The sequence below is a fragment of the Xyrauchen texanus genome, chromosome 4 (assembly GCF_025860055.1).
Source record: "Xyrauchen texanus isolate HMW12.3.18 chromosome 4, RBS_HiC_50CHRs, whole genome shotgun sequence".
NCBI classification, from domain to species: Eukaryota; Metazoa; Chordata; class Actinopteri; order Cypriniformes; family Catostomidae; genus Xyrauchen; species Xyrauchen texanus.
Window position 1 is genome coordinate 51,563,184 of NC_068279.1, and position 20,731 is coordinate 51,583,914.

The 20,731-nt window shown below is 38.2% G+C and overlaps 1 protein-coding gene across 4 annotated transcripts in view; it reads right to left on the reverse strand.

Moving 5' to 3' along the window:
* LOC127643015 (MAP kinase-activated protein kinase 5) overlaps window positions 1–20,731 on the reverse strand; it is a 226,065-nt gene that overhangs the window by 88,576 nt on the left and 116,758 nt on the right. For 2 of the 4 annotated variants that reach the window (XM_052125531.1, XM_052125535.1), the window contains 2 exons: window positions 19,039–19,159; window positions 10,517–10,647 (listed from right to left, as the gene is read on the reverse strand). In XM_052125531.1, the coding sequence (XP_051981491.1) occupies window positions 10,517–10,647; window positions 19,039–19,159 (252 nt within the window). Of the gene's footprint in view, window positions 1–34; window positions 4,484–10,516; window positions 10,648–19,038; window positions 19,160–20,731 lie in introns of those variants that run through there. The other 2 variants (XM_052125532.1, XM_052125534.1) reach the window with 2 other exon arrangements.

Sequence of the window (20,731 nt, forward strand, 5' to 3'; positions counted from 1 at the left end):
TAAGCACTTTTCTGTTACTGCAACCTGTTAATTAGGGATGGGCAATACAGCTTGAGTACTCAGAAGTAATAGCAATAATACTGAACAATGATCGATAATAATCATGTGTGACATGACATTTTACTAAATTTTAAATTCAGTGACAACTACACACACAGTGTCAAAGAGTGGCCTTACTTTTTAATTTTGGGATTGATTATGTTGTGATTTTCAGCAGTACCTTGATTGTCAACAGAGACATCATGGCAAAATACAACCAAACTATTAAACAATGCTGCAATTTGTAGTTCAGTTATACAATAATCAAAAGAGAGTATAATTTATTTATTTTAGAGATACACATTTCTGCAAGCATTTGCATACATGTAATGTAGGACATTTTACACATTAATTTATATTATGTAAATATGAATGTATTTTTTTCATTGACTCTTTAAATCTCCTTGTGTACCGACATGTGACAAACATTTGCATCTCTGTAAAATCTAAGTTGAAGATTTCCACACGAGTTTCTAAGTTCCATTGCACTTTTCCCAGTAGGAAGTTCAAGTTGAAAAGAACACAGCATGACTCATCACAGAAACAAGCTCCATCACAGCATAGCTTGACTTTCTGTCCTGGCAGAGACAGCGCTCAACACTCTGGAGATGTGCACACGCACACACACACACACACACACACACACACCAAGCGAGTGAATGAATGAAACAATAAGCAGGGTCTTCAAAACTATTTTCAAACACAGTGTTTTTCCAATGGAATGGTTATGGCATCTCAGGTCAAGCCAACCACATTTTGCAAATACACAGTTCAACCAGCCATGTAAAATAAATTGATACATGCTTATTAAGATAATTACGGTAACTTGTAAGAGCAGAGACACATGCTTTGAGCATTCTTTCATTGAGTTTGGACAGCGAGTCTTCACAAAGTAACAAAATTTGATGTGTTATATTTTGATTATGCCACCTTTTGTACAACAGATTACGTTATAACAGCTTATAAAAATGTATATGCGAGACACTGGAACAACACTGCAGCAGCCAAAGATGTACAGTATGTCTGAAACATTATGTACATAGACATGTAGACAAGAGTAAATACTTTGAGCACTCAAATAAACAAAATGACCAAAACGCCCATCCCTACTGTTAATTATACCCAGATAGGAAGGAAAAACTAAATTTTAAGTAGTCAGCAGGTTTCAACATTAATGCTTGTCTGGGACAAGTGGATTTTAAAGTGGCAAGTGAAAGAGAATTTTACTTGCCCAACTGGACAATTATCCTGATTAAAACATTAAATGACAAAAAAATAACCAGTTATATTTGTGATATAGCCTGATAAAATTAATATTCTTATTCTGCATGTGAGAAGTGTATAAACTGCGTTTTTTATTACTAATATTTTTAAATAATTTTGTATAATAATTTTTATGTCATAAACCGGAAAGATTTGATCGATTTGACGTATAAACTGCGTTTTTTATGACAAATTTTTTTTAAAAGTTATTTTGTATAATTATTTTTATGTCATAAACCGGAAAGATTTGAAAGACCCTGCTACATATCTGTTCTTTGAAGTCAACGTGGCAAATAATTCTAAATCAGGATCTGCAGATATTAAAAGACACTTACGTGCTTAAGCTTTACCTCAGACAGGCCCAAAAACCAGGGACTCGGTTTGGATGGTGCGGTGGGAGAAATTCAACGTCGACTGTCCAACATGTCAGTGATGCTGATGAAAGTAGTTGCTGACTTAGAGGATCTTGCTGTAATACGCGATCGATTACGGTGATGGAAAACGAAATTCTCTGAGTTGGTTACAAGAATCGGGGACTTTGCGACAGATCGATTATTTGGAGTCATAAGAGTGAATTAGCTGCAAATCTGCTAGTGAACAAGATAGACTTGGAATGCATTTGGGAAAAACTGGAGGATTTGGGGAATCGTAATTGGTGAAACACTGTCCAAATTGTTGGAATTCCTGAGCATGAAGAAGGCAGAGATATGGTGAAATTCCTAGACGAGCTCTTTCAGAGTCTGCTTGACCTAACAGGCCACAAGCTGGAAATCAAGCAGGCTCACAGAGTCCCGGCTCGCAGACTGGCTGAGGGAGACAGGCCCCGATCAATTCTGGTAAATTTTCTGAGATCATCCGATAAAGAGCTCGTGTTGCGTGAGGCGAGGAGGAAAGGAAAGCTTTCTTGGAAGAATCATAGCATTTTCTTGTTCCCAGACGTTGCGAATTCGACAAGAGAGAAACATGATCGATTCAAGTAATGCAAGAAAGAAACTCAGAAACAGAAGATCGCTGGGGAAGTCATGGTGTGTTTCTCACGTGCCTCCAAGTGAGCTTGTCTCAGTGAACATGTACTTGATTGTCCGAGGAAGCACCTTATATTTTTATTTTTGTGCTGGAGCAGCTACAGTGAGAAGAATATTGTCTCAGCTTTGTAAGCGTCATAAGTGTTCTGTTGTTGGCTGTAAAATTAACATGAGTCTTCATGTACTCCCGGAATCAGAGCCACTGAAGATGCAGTGGACAAGTTTTGTTTTTGAAGGAAATGTGCCCAAAACATACCAAAATTTGTGTATGTTTGTGCAAATAATTTTACACCAGACTGCTTTGTGAATGAGTGTCAATATAAAGCAGGATTTTCAAAACAATTTATTTTCAAGCATGGATCAGTACCAACTGTCCATGTTCCAGCTAAAGCTAAAGTTACCATTGTCTCTAATTGTATTCACATAGAGACCAGAGCTATGTCGTTATTTTTAGCTTACTGTCTGTATAATTCATAACCGCACCTTTATTGCCCAATACAGTAAGGTGATTGCCTATTTGAAAACATGTACATTTTCTGTGAACATAAAAGTGTTGTACTAAAAGTGGAATGTTTACTCGGAAAGCCCAGCAGATCTGCACAACATATCAGTACCACGAGGGATGTTTGTTGCCAGTCTGACTCACCACAGCTGTGTAGTGTAAATTAACCATTCAGAAACATCCTGGTTCATTCTCACAGATGTGACTTCTGCCCGGGGGTCTATCCTTCATCAGTGTCCGAATCTGGTTCATACATATACGGCTGAACTCCGGCATTTACGCTGTCAGTCATATTAGTTCTAATTTGTTTTTGCTGTAATATCTGAAGCATAAACTGTAAAGACACCGCAGTCTTCCTGAAAGGGGGCAGGGAGCAGCAGCTCATTTGCATTTAAAGAGAGCCACACGAAAGCAGTGTGTTTTTGATTCCACCCAAAAAGAGACATTTACAAAATGATATAATAAATGATCTGTGGGGTATTTTGAGCTGAAACTTCACAGACACATTCTGGGGTCACCTGAGACTTATATTACATCTTTTAAAAAGGGCCATAATAGGTCTCCTTTAATATGAGTGGATTGTCTCTCTCCACGTAGAATATGAATGGGTTGAAATCATTGGATATTTATTAAAAAAAAAAATTACAAAAAAAAAAAAAAATCACATGTACATAAGTATTCACAACCTTTGCCAAGACACACAAATTCAGTTGATTGAACATGATTTGAAAAGGCACACACCAATCTATATAAGGTCCCACAGTTAACAGTGCACAAACCAAGCCATGAAGTCCAAGGATTTGTCTATAGACCTTTGTCTAGATTATAGCACAGATCTGGGAAAGGGTACAGAAAAATTTCTCTAGCATTGAAGGTCCCAATGAGCACAGTGGCCTCCATCATCCGTAAATGGAATATGTTTTGGAACCACCAGGACACTTCCTAGAGCTGGCCGCCCGGCCAAACTGAGCGATTGGGGGAGAAGGGCCTTAGTCAGGGAGGTGACCAAGAACCCAATGGTCACTCTGACAGAGCTCCAGCATTTCTCTGTGGAGAGAGGAGAACCTTCCAGAAGAACAACCATCTCTGTAGCACTCCACCAATCAGGCCTGTATGGTAGAGTGGCCAGACGGAAGCCACTCCCCAGTAAAAGGCACATGACAGCCCACCTGGAGTTTGCCAAAAGTCACCTGAAGGACTCTCAGACCATGGGAAACAAAATTCTCTGGTCTGATGAAACAAAGATTGAACTTTTTGGCCTGAATAGCACAGCTCATAACCTGGCCAATACTATCCCTTCAGTGAAGCATGGTGGTGGCAGCATCATGCTGTGGGGATGTTTTTCAGCAGCAGGAACTGGGAGACTAGTCAGGATCAAGTGAAAGATGAATGCAGCAATGTACAAAGACATCCTTGATGAAAACCTGCTCCAGAGCGCTCTGGACATCAGACTAGGGTGAAGTCATCTTCCAACAGGACAATGACCCTAAGCACCCAGCCAAGATAACAAAGGAGTGGCTACGGGACAACTCTTGAATGTCCTTGAGTGGCCCAGCCAGAGCCAAGACTTGAACCCGATTGAACATCTCTGGAGAGATCTGAAAATGGCTGTGCAACGACGCTCCCCATCCAACCTGATGGAGCTTGAGAGGTCCTGCAAAGAAGAAAGGATAGTGAGGACAGCTGAGAAGATCATTGGGGTCTCTCTTCCCTCTATCAAAGACATTTACAAAAAACACTGTATCCGCAAAGCAACCAGCATTGTGGACGACACCACACACCCCTCACACAAACTCTTTACCCTCCTCCCGTCTGGCAAGAGGTACCGAAGCATTCGGGCCCTCACGGCCAGACTGTGTAACAGCTTCTTCCCCCAAGCCATCAGACTCCTCAATACTCAGAGACTGGTTTGACACACACGTGTCCTGAGTTGCACTTTAATTACTGTCACTTTATAACTGTCTGCTACCTCAATAACTGCTATGTGCATAGAACATTATCTCATAGTATGTTATGTTTACATTTTTAGAAACTGTCATCTTTTTGCACTACTGAGTACTGGTCGGCGCTGCACTGTCTATTGTCCTGTTCATTGTCAGAAATTTGTTGTACTGTCCTGTACTTTTTGCACGTTTGCACGTGCACTTTATATAGGTATATGTAGGTTTTTTTTATATAGGTATTTTATTTCGTTGTGTTGTCTCATGTGGTCCTGTGTTGGTCCTTTGTTGTTTTTATGTAGCACCATGGTCCTGGAGGAACGTTGTCTCGTTTTGCTGTGTACTGTACTAACTGTATATGGTTGAAACGACAATAAAAACCACTTGACTTGACTTGACTTGACTTGACTTGAGGTGCGTACACACTGCCAGCGACATCGCGCGCGACAGCGACTCAATACCATTCATTTTCAATGCGAGCACAGCGACTTCCGGCGACACGAGCTGTCGCGACCGTTGGCGCTAGATGTGGGCGTGTCCAGCGACGCGACAAAGTTGAGAAAAGTTCAACTTTGGAGCGACTAACGGAAGCGACAGCCAATAGAGGAGAAGACGGGAGAGCTCATGTGATCCTTTCTCTCTCTCTCTCAGCTCCTGCAGTAACGGAAAGGTGGATGAAAGGCTAATTCTTGCTGTTAGAAATTTTCCAGTGCTCTATATGTCTCTTCCCACGTACAAGGACATTTTTACGGAAAATACTGCGTGGAAAGGTGTATCTGAGATCGCGGGGATTTTATGGACTCAGACAGACCGGCGTTTGCATTTTCGCCGCAGATAAACAGCCGCTATGGCAAACAGCACGCCTTGTTTCTCATTCATCTTTGATATAAAGCATTTTATGTACTGATTCCATTTATATTTAGTCTTTTCCCTCCAAAATGTTTGTTTTTATTGGCAAGAAAAGAGATTCGCTGTCAACAGCAATGGAGTGGCATCCGTGAATGTCATTTATAAACGTTACTAGGCAACCAGTAGTGGGAACACCCACTAGCGACTTCACCGCCAGCCACTGGCGACCTGCAGCGATAAAGTCGCTGGCAATGTGTACGCACCTGAATGGGAGAAACTGCCCAAAAATAGGTGTGCCAAGCTTGTAGCATCACACACAAAAAGACTTGAGGCCAAAGGTGCTTCAACAAAGTATTGAGCAAAGGCTTTGAATACTTATGTACATGCGTTTTTTATTTGTAATACATTTGTAAAGATTTCAAACAAACTTCTTTCACGTTGTCATTATGGGGTATTGTTTGTAGAATTTTGAGGAAAATAATGAATTTAATCAATTTTGGAATAAGGCTGTAACGTAACAGAATTTGGAAGCGGTGTGAATACTTTCCAGATGCACTGTATATAAAGCAGAGAGAGAACCATTTCCTCAGTGAAAACTACTGATGGTGAAATTTTTACCTCGGCCATTGATATTAAGAATGCTTTTAAACAATTCTGTTTTGATCTTTTTAGTTCAACGTTTTCACCTACTGATGAAGATATTAGAAACTTTGTGGAACCATTAGATCTCCCTAAACTGATGACTGAGCTAAAAAATTATCTTGATTATGAGATAAATTTAGAGGAGCTTGACGAGATAATTAAGGCCCTGCTTACAGCCAAGGCTCCGGGGCCAGATGGCTTTGCCGCTGAATTTTTCAGATCTTATGCTACAGGACTGGCTCCACTTTTGTTAGAAGTTTATATGGAATCATTAAAGAATGGAAAGATTCCACCAACCATGACCCATATCAGTCTGATTCTTAAAAAGGACAATGATCAAAGGGAGTGTAAGTGTTAACGTCCAATTTCCCTGATCCAGCTAGATTTTATTATGTCAAAAATTCTGGCTAACCGATTAAGTTATGACATCTCTTATACATATAGATCAGGTGGGTTTATAACTCTTCTGATAGCATTAAGTGTTTCATTAATATCATGTGGTCTGTGGCGAATGATCAGATTCCGGTTGCTGCCATTTCACTTGACGCCGAAAAGGCGTTTGATATGGTAGAAGGTATCTTTTGGAAATGTATGGATTCGGGAATACTTTCATTGAATGGATTAAGTTACTTTATAGACACCCCGGTAGTGGTGGTACAAACAAATGGATTACTTTCAAATGATCTTACTCTGGATAGGGGCACCCGGCAGGGTTGCCCTCTTTCCCAATTATTGCTCTGTCTTGCCCTGGAACCATTAGCAGCCGCAATAAGGAGGATGATTTTTCAGGGGTGATGGTGGGAGGTGTGGCCCATAGGATTTTGCTTTAAGCAGATAATATTTTACTATTCGTAGCTTGCCTCCAAAGAATTATTAATTATTTTTCTAAATTCTTATGATACAGAGTTAATTAGTCTAAATTTGGCTCTGACAGCAAACTGCCTAGTAACGGAATTTCAGCCAGGCACCTTCCAGTGGCCCAAACAGGGCATTAAGTGTTTGGGCATTTTATTCCCAGCTAATTTGTGAGAGTTAATTTCAACCCTTTGATAAAAAGGTTTGAGTGATGCGAGTAGGTTGGCTTCATTACATATATCTATGATTGGGAAGGTTAATGTTATTAAAATTAATTGTATTCCAAAATTTAACTACTTGCTACAATCTTGCCCTGCAAATGTCCCCCTCTCTTATTTCAAGCAATTTGATAGCATAGCAAAGTCCTTCATTTGGAATGGTAAACGTCCCAGATTACATTTCAACATGTTACATTGACAACATGCCGATTGACAAATGTGGGATAGGCCTACCCAAGATTTAGTTTTATTATTATGCATTTGGAGACATTTGGCTCATTGGTCGCTTCCAAAAAAGAGAGCCCCTCCCTGGTTTCGTATTGAACAGAAGTCCTTGCCCCCATTTTGCCATTCCAAAATTTAAATATCGCCTCAAGCATATGGCTGAACCCTAATTACGTATTAATAAGTCCCCTTTCTATTGGTCAGAGTGGATTATGAGGGGGGTTACTACACTCGGTGACCTGTATGAGAGAAGAGTGTTGAGATCTTTTGAGAATTTGGTTAATCATTTTGGGATTCCCAGATTCCCAGAACTGCGCCACCTGCTCTGTATTGTTTTTGGGAGTAGCAAACACCCCCCTAAAGTGGCAGATACTCTGGGAGAGGTGATTACTGCTTTTGGAAAAGGTCATGAGGCATCAGTGTATTAATCCCTGCAAATTTTGGGGATTTTTGGGAGTTTGGGAGATGGAGCTTTAACTTCTATCAAAAGATTATGGAAGAAAGATTTGAACTCTAGAGATGCAAGGGTTTGCCTTATGCAATTTAAGATTTTACATAGATTTTATTGGACCACCTCTAGATTATTTAGGCTTGGCTTTAAAGAAACACCCACCTGCTGGCGATGTCAATCAGAAGTTGGAGACACAACCAATGCCATTTGTGGTTGGGTTAAGATTTTTTGCTGAAGGTTCAGAGATATTTGTTTGACGTTTTGGGCACTCAAATTTTACTTTGCCCCAGACTTTGTATTGGTCATAAATTTGGGGGACAAATTTATAAAAAATTGGGTTGTGACTAGTATTATGATTGGCAGACAAATTATTTTAAGGGGTTGGAAATCAGACGGAGCGCCATCATTTCCGAAGTGGTGTGTGGAGATGGGGAGGGTGGCAGGTAGAAGGCTGGGTTTTGTGGGGGTTAAATGTTGATTCGGTGTGTATGTGGGTTTTTCTTTGAATCAATAAAACATTTTAATTAAAAAAAAAAAAAAAAAAAGATCTAGAGCACATAGGGTGCCACGTAGAGAGAAAGCCAGAGGTGTCTCAGGAGCGTGCAGGTTAGAACTATCAGTCGCTTACAAACAACAATGCCTTGCTTGCCCAAGAATTCAATTCGACATTACCTCAGGCAGCGGCAGCAAGCCGCGTAGTTTTAATTTTCTTATTATTAATTAGAAATGAATAGCTAATTCTAATAATTAGCTAGTGATCTAGAAATAGGCAGCAATGTTTCTCAAGTCCGCGCAGCCCAGCCAAGTAAGGGATGTCGCGATTACCTGATTTCACAATGAATTGCGATTAAAATGGTCACGTTATTAAACCACAAGCATTTGGAAGCTATGGTTAAAAACTGGAAAAATCAACCATGTTATACCCATGTGGGTTTAACTACTTGTGTCAAGCATGTGTCCTGCCCTCTGCCTGGCTGGTCTGTGAGGCTGTTACTATGGTAACGGAGTTCACAAGGTGATTGTCTAGGTAAGGCGGGGCATGTGCAAAACGTGAACTTTCAGCGCACGTGAAACTCACAAATGAAAACATGGCGGAACAACAAGATCTCCCAGAGTTGTATTCACTGAAGAAGCGAATTAAATTAGCTATTTAGGAGCATTTTGTCTATCTAAACAAATTACACAGGAGTTGTTTAAACAGGGGCGGAGACAAGAGTTTTTCAAAGGGGTGGGCAGTCAGGGGCAAGTGTTCAATCTGTGGTAACACAGAAATGTTCGGGAAGCATTGTTATATTGTCGGACTGTTTGGGGGGGTTGGGTTACAATGAGGTGCAGCGACCTTGGTGTGTGCACATGTTAAGTTTGTACACATCATACAGAGATGATTTCACATCTAAAGTACTACATTGTGCCAAGAAATTACTAAACAAATTACTAAAACAGCAATTGCGAGTGTTGTGGCCCCCAGCTCCGCCACTGTGTTTAAGACGGGTATCCATTATGCAAAACGTGCAGACGAAAAGTGCCAGCAAAAGCGGTGAAAACATCTAATATGTTCCAGCACCTGAGGGATCACCATCCAGAGATTCATGCCCAGATGTAATAATTTTTAATAATTTTAAAATGTAAATATTATACGTAGTGTACTACTTACCTTTTGGTAAAGTCAAACACTGAATTGAAACTGTGTAAATCCGAAGAGTTGCTTATTTTAAGTTTAAAAGAGGAGGGGTTCAGCTTTATATTGTGAATGCGATGCCTCCAAATAGTTTTTCCTACTTGAATAAGATTTCAGTGAGCATAAAAGTGCTGTGATTATCCGGCTGATCGTTAGATTACTGAAGAAAGAAAGAAGGTTCTCCTAGCTTGTCACCGTTTTATTTTAAACATATGGTTTAAGTTATAGTTGTTTGTTTGTTTGTTTTTGGTTATTTATTTAAAAAATAATTTTATTGAAAGGGTATACATACTTTTTTGCTGAGAAGTTACTTTACCTACTTGTTTTCAGTTAAAAGTAGGAATATATATGTTAACTGCATGTCCTAATAAATGCTGCAATAAAACTTAAGTTGTGATTTGTTTGTTTTTTATTGTTGCATAATAGGTAAATTTGCAGATAATCATGAAATCGTGATTTTTTTTTTAATCAAACAATAATCGTACCAGCAAAAATTCACGTCATGACATCCCTACAGCCAAGTCACAGGTAAAATGGCAAAACCCCAAAAAGTAAATCACTGAGGGCACACTGGGCCTATATTTGCTTGGTTAAACCATCTTTCTGACTGTAATATTAATGTAAACCCTACTAGCAGTAAACGATGGTGATGGAGGCTTTTAATTATTTTATTCCTTTTGTCCACTTTTCTCTCTTTTACTTGGACAAGTGAATTACTAATTTACTTGTCTGAAGGACAAGCACATGACAATGCTTAATGTCAAGCCCTGGTTAGACAAAGAAACATTTCAAGTGACTGCAGGTACACAAGTAAAAGGGTAAGACTCACCCAAGTAGCTTTCTCTTTCTCAAAATGGGGTTGTTCACAGAGTTGAGTGGCTTTAGACTCATGTTGAGGTCCTGTATTCTCATATTTGCCAGTTGCTCAGCATGGGCCAGTTGAATTCCAGCCACAACTGCCTGAATGACAACATAATAGTAATAAACAGACATGGCTCTCAAGTCATTGTTTTCATCCACACTACAGGGCTTGTAAATGAATGAATAAAACCCCACAAATAACTAGTCAACCAAAAATGTTTCCACGTAACTCCTGTTTCAGCAAGCCCCATGTGACTGGGAATTGAAGAAAAGTCCAAGGGGACTTTGGAATATCTGTCACCTCTCCTCTATTCTAAACTGTTGTGTGGTTAACAGACCTCTGACTGAAGGGAGAAAGACCTCAGCAAAGCAGTCGGTAGGTGTGACACCCTCGGTCAAAATCATGTATTCAACTTACCGTAGATTTTATCCTAAAAGTATGTCTATGCACAAAAGATTTTCAGATGTACGGTTTTAAAGATCTGAAAACATTTGTGCGTATGCAAAATTTGTTTTAACCAGTCTTAAATTCACTTCATAAATCTCAATTAGTGGAAGATTGTGCATACTTGCAGGTGATTTATTACCAACCCCATCTCATCCCCAACACAACCATAAATGGAGCATACAATGCCTGTTTTCTCTATGCATAACTTAATCTGCATGTAATTTACATATGCATGTTGCAATCCAGACACGTGATACTACCGCATTTAACTGTATGAGAAACAATGATAATACAGACTGTAAATTTCACATGTACCTTGAAAATATGAAAGCGTTAATACTAAAAAATAATTCATAATATTTGTCTTGTTTTGGAGTAAAAATATCTAAACATTCTTTAAACGAGAACAATTTACCAGAGAAAGATTAATGTTTAACCTTGTGCAACCCTGCGTACACATGCGTGGACATTTTTTTTTGGCTTCGTTATATGCAACGCATAATTTAAATATTAAATTTAAACTGATCTCAGTTTAGAAAAATCTAGGCTGTCAGTAAAGGGTTAAACTTTCAATGCACGTAGTCATGTGACAAAACAACATGGCGCCGATCACAGCAGAGTTTGTCTTTGGGAAAAACGGCAACAAAACTACATCTGATAAGAAACATAATTACGTTTTTACATTGAAACCTGTTTGAGTCAGATTCAAGATTAGAGTCTCGAGTTTTATCCGATATGGCATTTTTAATTTTAGAGATTTATCAAGAAATGGCCTGCTGCTAAACACAATGTGCAATATAGTGTCATTTTTCCTTAGAAATCCTATATATACTGTGCATCATCATATTTAGAATCAATGAGTGCATCCAAAAGCTGAACATTTTTGCTTTCAGAGGCTTTATATGGAGTTAGGATGAAAATTAGGTATATTTCAAACTGTTCTGAGACCAGTGCAGACAGACAGCACACAGGAGGTTAAGTCATTCACTAAATAAGGTGCAAGGGAGCATCCTATAGCTTTCCTATGCAGCCAATTGCAGTCACTCCTCACATCTAACCAAAAGTTAAGTTTCAGGCTACAGATGATGTTTGTACAACTCAACGTGTTTGGCAGACATGGCACAATGGGTTATCAGTACATAGATTCAGAATATATAATGTATATTTTACAATGGTCTGCAGGGATTGGATGATGCTGGCCATTACATTGAATCAGAATTATTTATGTTAATTTTTGAATGGTAAAATACTTCACCACTGGCTTTCAATTGTTTGTTTGATAGTGCAAAGATATTGAGATTTTGTTGCCTAAGCAGAAAAAAATATTGTAACTTAAGTCAAATCAAGTCAAATAATTTTTATTTGTATCGTTTTTTATTTGTGCTTTTGCCAATACACATTGTTCCAAAGCAGCTTTATGGAAAATCAGATGTCATTTCTGTTATGTCTCAAAAACATGAATAACCAACACTCATGGAAACAAACAATTTGATATAAAAGTAGCTTTCTATAGCTTGGAATTATTAACTTAAGTCCTGCTGTCCCCATATGTGGACATATATTTTTAGAAAAACTATTTGATCTAGAAATAAAACATATATTTTGCATGTCTATTAGGTGCTACTAGTTACAAACCAAAAAGGGAAATGGAAAATGCAAAAAGCAGTCATGCCTGGGTGTCAGGAGGATTAGATATTAAAGAGGTAATGTCATGAGGAATACAATTTCCATGATATTTTGACATATAAGAGGTCATTCTACTATAAAAACATACTGTGGGAGTTGCATGGCGCCATGCAAGGGTCGGACGTGTGAACGGCAAGCTCTGCATACTTTTATGTCATAAGCCGGTGAGATTTGATACACCCTGTTCCATAACTGTTCTATGAAAATAATAATACTTTTTTCTGTTTGTTTGATTCGGGGGGATGTTCGGGGTTTGACTGTTGCACTAATGTTTAAATGTCTATGAAAACAATATGTCAAAGAATTAAAAATACTCGGGCTCTGGAGTCATTAAAAGACACTTACGTGCTCAAGCTGATACCCCAGACAAGGCCGCAGACCAGGGACTCAGTTTAGACGGTGCGGCGGGAGACATTCAGCAGCAACTGTCGAGCATGTCGGCAATGCTGGCGGAGGTCTTTTTAGACTTAGAGGATCTTGCTGCAATCGATCACGGATTACGGATTGATTATCTGGAGTCATCGGAGAGGGAATTAGCTGCTAACACGCTAACGACCAAGGCAGATTTGCAGCGCATCTGGGAAAAGTTGGAAGACCTTGAGAATTGTAATCGCGGAAACCACGTCCAAATTGTTGGAATTCCTGAGAACGAAGTAGGCCGAGAGATATGGTGAAATTCCTAGACAAACTCTTTCCAAGTCTGCTCAACTTAACAGGCCATAAGATGGAAATAGAGTGAGCTCACAGGGTCAGAGGGAGACAGGTGCCAACCAATTCTGGCCAAATTTCTGAGATCATCCAATAAAGATCTTGTGTTACGCAAGGCAAGGAGGATTTATTGGAAGAACCACAGCATTTTCTTGTTCCAGACTTTGTGAATTCATGAAGGAATGCAAGAAACTCTTAAAAGCAACGGATGATCCTGGACAAATTGAGAATAGATAGCAAGGATGGCTGCAAAATATTTACATGCCCACAGCAAGCATTGTCTATTATAAAGTCAATGTAATGAGTAGGTCATGGTGTGATTCTTATGTTGCAGCAAGTGAGACTCACTGAATATTCACTTGAATGTATGAGGAAGCTGGCCACCTTTTTTGTTTCTTTTTGTGCTGGTTCTGCCTAGCGGCTGGAGTTTGATTTTTGGAATAACACTCCTTCGGGACAGTTGTGGATGAAACTGCACGTTCCTTGTGCTTATTCTGCCTATTAGCTGGAGTTTGTTTTATCATTTTTTTGTTATGTTATACTATCTCACAAAATTTGTATAGAAGCACGGGACTTGAGCAATCTGAAGGCAAAGTTGTCATGGGGCACTCCTAGGTGTACATAGACTGTTTGAGTTTAGAGGGATGGACGCCGGTTGGTGCTGTCATGTGCGGGGTTAATGCGCACATTTAAATTTAAAGTTCCTTAGTTTGTTTGGTTGGGGGGGGGGGGAAGTTTGGGGTTTGACTGTTGCACTAGTTGGAATGTCTTTATAATGTCTTTATAATGTTTTTGACACACAATCAATTTTTTCTACTAAGTGAAAATGTCAAATGTTTATATGAGTGGATTATATCTCTCCACGTGGAATGGGTTGGGGCACCCCATAAATAGAAGGAAGGTTATTTATTTTAGTGTTTAGATATAGTGTTTTTTCAAGAAATGCATTTTTCTCAACAGGAAGCTGAAAAACTTGGGAGGATATGGGGTGGGCATGTTTTCTTTAGTGCTGGCTCAATAAGAGTAAGAGTAAGGGGAGTCATTACGCTGATAAGTAAACATCTACAATTCAAATGTGTCAAACAGATTAATGATAAATTAGGAAGAGTCATTATTGTTTTAGCAGAACTTCAGGGGCAAAGTCTTATTTTGGCTAATATTTACACACCTAATGCTGATAATCAGGACTTATTTTATAGATCTTGGAGGGACGTTGCTGGCACCCCTCATGATATAATATTGGGAGGAGACTTTAATCTTTTGATGGACTAAGTCCTTGGTCATAGTGAAGCAAAAGTGTGTAAGCCCACTAGAGCAACAGTGTTTTGTTAGGGACTATACAATTTTTTCATCAGCCCATAAGATTTATTCTAGAATAGATTTTTTTTATATATCTAAGTCCCTCATTTCATCTGTTGTTGATTGCTCAATTGGAAATATCTTAGTCTCAGATCACACCCTGGTGAGTTATATATGAGGAAGGAGTGTGGGCTAGGATTAAAAAAAATGCCAAGTCTGTATCTAGAGATGCAAGGTTTCGCCTTATGCAATTCAAGATTTTACATAGATTCTATTGGACCCCCTCTAGATTGTATAGGCTTGGTCTTAAAGACACGCCCACCTGCAGGTGATGCCAATCAGAAGACGAAAAAGATGTAAATTCATGTTTATTGGGGGGGTGTCAAGATCCAAGAATTTTGGTTGAAGGTTCAGCATTTAATATGTGACGTTTTGGCACAAACATTTCATTTTTCCCCAGACTCTGTATTTTATGCGATGGGGCAGTAATCAATATAGGGAATAAACATTAAAAACATAAACATTGGGTCCTAACCAATGTTATGATCGATAGACGAGTGATTTTAAGAGGCTGGAAGTCAGCTGGAGCACCCCCATTTCAGGAGTGGTTCTGTGGGAGATGAGGAGGGTGGCGGCTTTCGAAGAAGGGTCATACAGAAGACTGGAGAATTTGGATTTATTTGTTGGGAAATGAAGCAGATATTTGGCATTCTTGGGAGGTAACAGTGGAGGAGAGAGGGTAGTTGTTAATGTGTGTGATTATTATATTCTTTATTTTTATTTATTTTATTTTGTATGTACTCATGTGTGACCACAGGGGTGTTTGTTTGGTAGTGGGAGTTAAATGTTGATTCTGTGTATTTAAGTTTTGCTTTTCTGTGTTCGATGTAGGAATCAATAAAAAAAACACTCACTTAAGTTTTGGTTTATCACAAAAAAAATCTGCCCTTATCGTGTACCTTTCACCTGCCAGATGTCCCTAATTTATTTCCCTCCAAAGTATTGGTAAAATGGGGAGAGTATTGAGACAATTACTGTCATTTTAATTTCACAAATAAATGCAATAAGGAGGAGGAATTGCAATCAAAAGGGAGCTGCTGCCCTTCTGATAGGACTGTAATATTGGTCCTGATGTTGCGCCTATCGCAGGTTGCCACCGGTTCTCACCCGAAAGTGAACCGTCATGGCCCTGTTCAAGCTGGCAACCTGCACCCAAGTAGTGGGGGAACATTTTGGACTTAGTATAAGGACCACCAATCGATGTGTATGCTGTGTGCACAGCTATTAAAGAAAAATGTATGCGGTGTAATATCATGGTTTACATATGATACATTCCTGATATTCAATAGGCTATTTTGAACAATTATCTAATCTAAAGAATCACCATCACAACTGCATTATGTCCGAAATATTTGTCCAGCAACTTTTAATGATCAACTCAACTTGATTGTCATCTAAAATAAATTTTAGCATCATAGTGCAATTATGCTAAAATATTAACAATTATACAAAAAGTGAATTTTTTGAAGAAGCTTAGGAAATGCGATCCGAGGTAAAGACAGTTAGGTTTAAGATATTAAAGTTTTAAAATGATCAAAAGCTTGTTTTCTGCTAGTGAAGTCTGCATTGGACAAATAGTTCTGATCGTTTATAGTCTTGAAAAAGTGTAGAACATTCTGAGAAAAAAGGCATATATATGAAAGACCAATATATATATATATATATATATATATATATATATATAAAAATATAAAGGTCTAAAAATATATTCTTTTTAATTTGGTACATCTTATTTAATGCTTTATTCATTTGGTAATTTATTTAGTTATGTTTAGTAAGTTATTTAGTTTAACTTAATACAGAGAATTTTGCTGGCATTTTTTCAAAGGTATAAACAATTTTATAGAATTGGGCTGTTTTCCAAAAAAGAACACTTAAGCTTTTCTCCTAGTATCGTGTATTTATTTTTTATTTAAAAACAACTTTAATCCTATCGAGATTAAATTAATCACAAACAGTGGCCATTCTTTTGTTCTCCGTGCACTTGTCGATGTGCATGATACAAGATATCAGTGTTGGCACCCCTGGAAGTGTTATTACTCAGATGTGTTTGCAGCATCGGATCAGTGCAGGTATATACCGTTGTCATGATTAACACAGGCTTACGATTGGGGTAAATTATCTCATGTGACGCTACATTTTTAAATTAATGCCAATTTTCTAAGAAAAAAGTGTTTCCAAACCCGTTTTCAACAACATCTGAAGTATCGACAGATTTTATATGCTAGAGTTAAATGGAAAAATATTATGTCGACACTTGTGAAATTTTACCGATAATTAGCATTTCCACCAGCTTTATTTTCATGCGCTAAAACTTTTTTCACAAAACATCCTAGGAGGAAAAGTAGTTAATGTTATTACTGTATTGCAGAACACAATTTGAAGAGGATAACCATTGGGAACTGAAAATATCATGAGCCAAGAAATCCTCGCTCATATTAAAAGTACATTCCATCCTTATGATGCCACAGGGAAAGTTTTTCAAAAGCAGCGCCCCACTAATATTTCCATTTTCAGTTTATATTTTAATGTGGTTTTAATCAGTTATGTAAAATTATTGTAGCCTAATATCAGCTTGATTATAATTACAACACAACAGAAATAGAAACCAAGTGATCCATATGACGATTGTCCTGTTGTTCAATGCTTGTTGCTGTCGCGGCTGGTTAGGACAAAAACTCTGATTAATATGTAAAAGATACCTTTTTATTACGGTGACTCATTTGGTTAAGACACAATGTTACTCATTAGTTTTTGCCTTTATAATGTGTCACTGTGAAGAATAATGTGTCTAAAGAGAAAGCAGTTCCTACATTAGAATTATTTGTAATAGGTTCAATCGTTTTACTACAATGTTAATCAGCTGATCAATCAAGGTCAAGAACAGTCTTCAGCAGGGCTGTCACTATCGATTATTTTTGTAATTGAGTAATTTATCAATTATTCTGACGATTAATCGAGTAATCATAAAAATTAATTTATAACTCAGATTGCATAAATTTGTCGAAGTGAAGTCACATTTGCCTAAAATGCATTAATTAACCTAAGTTTTGATGTATTTTACAATTGAATAACAACAACAAAACAATTGTGCAAACAATATCTAAAGCCAACAGACACCCAAAGCAGATCTATAATATAAAAAATTAAAAGCTGGCAGAGATTGGCATGTCCAATGCAAGATCTACCCATTTTGGTTTAGAACTCAAATATGGGAAAACAGGTGATGGAAACTAAATATTTTATCTTTTCATAAACAATGTCTGCCCACCAATCTCGTTTATTGAGGATGAGTTATATTCATGGTTGTCCTATTTTATAGAGATTTAAAAGCCATTTTATTTTTTTTATTGTTTTTACTTTCACTTGCATACAAAACAGAATACAATATTCACAGAAATCGCATGAGAGATTTTTTCACTCTTGAATTAAGCTGCAGCAGTTGTGGGCATTGTTGAACTTGTGCTACATACTGCAGATCGCAAAAGCTTTTCACTTGCCACGTATTGTGTAAAATGCCCTTCAGAATCTGGACATTCAGTTCCTTTTTGAGTGAACACCGTTAATAATTTCACAAGCGGAGACTAGCCATTTCTCCCTAAGGTGAGCCAAAGTTTTGTATTGCGTCTGTGGGCCTTGAGACACGCAGCTGTGGCTTTAACAGCAGACTCACATTGAGCTTTGACTGACAGCATACAGACCTGTGGTTTTATTCAGTAAATAAAGTCCTCTGATTCCCACACTTTTTTACCTTTAATAATGGCCATAAACTATAAAATATGTATCAGAAGTAGGGTACTGCAATCTATTTTTTTTTAAATCATCACAAAATCTAATTTACATGGGAAAGACTGCATTTAAATGGTAATTAATTTACACAGAACAGAATTCAAATGATAATTTGTTGAAAATAACCTTCTTAGATCATTTGGATTTGGCCAGGTTTATTAAACAGAATGCATTTGTGCATCCGTAACAGCACGTGTAACTTTTTAATCAAGTCAAAAGGATGTATTTTATTTAACTTCATATTGCTTCAAACTATTTTGTAGATAAATGGGTTTAGATTGCATTCCAATGTGTATTGACACCGTAATCGTACAAAAACAAAAAAAGTCAGAAAAACACTCTCTCTAAACACTCTATGTTCAGATTAAATAAGTCATTGTCAAAACAAGATAAAAAGGTCTGACAATTACTAAGTCACTAAGGAGTGACTTATTCAAGCAATGACCAATAAAATGGAGAAAATGGAATATTCTGAAATTTTATATTTCCTTGAAGCTCACCTTGTCCATCATCATTTGAGCAGAGGGGAGCACGTTGTCCAGTGCCTCAGTGCAGTTGAGCCAGGGATGACTTAATACGCCCTCTATGGTTAGCCTCTCCTCTGGCTTCACTTTAAGTAGTCTAAATGCAACAGAATTTGTTAGATGTAAGCAACAAGGGATTGTTCTACACCAGGGTCAGATATTAATGGGGGTTCGTGGTAAAAATCCCAAAGTGCGAGATGGGTGGATGTTATAAATTTAGAAAATGTATCAGGTCAGCAATAATAAAATAAAATGTAACCAAATGCTTCAAGATTTCACAATAATAATAATAACTAGAATGTACATTTCCTGAAGAAAATGTGAGTGGTGCTTGCCGTGGCAAAACTCGTGAAATAGCATGTTATAACTTGAAAAGAACAAAAATTATGGTCATAAATAAATCAACCCAGAAGTCTGTACGATTTTCTGGTGGAGAAATATGTGATTTGTTACTCGGTTGCTAGGGTAAGCCCATGTGGTTGCTATGCAGTTACCAAGGTAATACAATACATGGCTCCTTTCCATCCTGAGTGAAATAAGTCAACCCAGAAGTCTCTACTATTTTCTGGTGCAGAGATATGTGATTTGTTACTTGGTTACTAGGGTAACCCCTCGTTGTTGCTAGGCAGTTACCATAGTGATTCTAATCAAGTGTCTTTGCCATCCTGATTGAAATGAACCAACCCAGAAGTCTCTACGTTTTTCTGATGCAGAGATATGTGATTTGATACTCGGTAGCTAGGGTAACCCCATCTGGTTGCTAGGCAGTTACCATAGTGATACTTATCAAGTGTCTTTGCCATCCTGATTGAAATAAATCAACCCAGAAATCTCTACGATGTTCTGATGCAGAGATATGTGATTTGTTACTTGGTTGCTAGGGTAACCCCATCTGGTTGCTAGGCAGTTACCATAGTGATACTTATCAAGTGTCCTTGCCATCATGATTGAAATAAATCAACCCAGAAATCTCTACGATTTTCTGATGCACAGATATGTGATTTGTTACTCGGTTGCTAGGGTAACCCCATCTGGTTGCTAGGCAGTTACCATAGTGATACTTATCAAGTGTCCTTGCCATCCTGATTGAAATAAACCAACCCAGAAGTCTCTACATTTTTCTGATGCAGAGATATGTGAGTTGTTGCTTGGTTGCTAGGGTAACCCCATCCGGTTGCTATGCAGGTACGAAGGTAATACAATACATGGCTCCTCTCCATCCTGAGTGAAATAAGTCAACCCGGAAGTCTCTACTATTTTCTGGTGCAGAGTTATGTGATTTGTTACTCGGTTGCTAGGGTAACCCCATCTGGTTGCTAGGCAGTTACCATAGTGATACTTATCAAGTGTCCTTGCCATCCTGATTGAAATAAATCAACCCAGAAGTCTCTTCGATTTTCTGTTGCAGAGATATGTGATTTGTTACTCGGTTGCTAGGGTAACCCCATGTGGTTGCTAGGTAGTTACCATAGTGATACTTACGAAGTGTCCTTGCCATCCTGATTGAAATAAACCAACCAAGAAGTCTCTACGTTTTTCTGATGCAGAGATATGTGATTTGTTACTCGGTTGCTAGGGTAACCCCATCTGGTTGCTAGGCAGTTACCATAGTGATACTTATCAAGTGTCCTTGCCATCATGATTGAAATAAATCAACCCAGAAATCTCT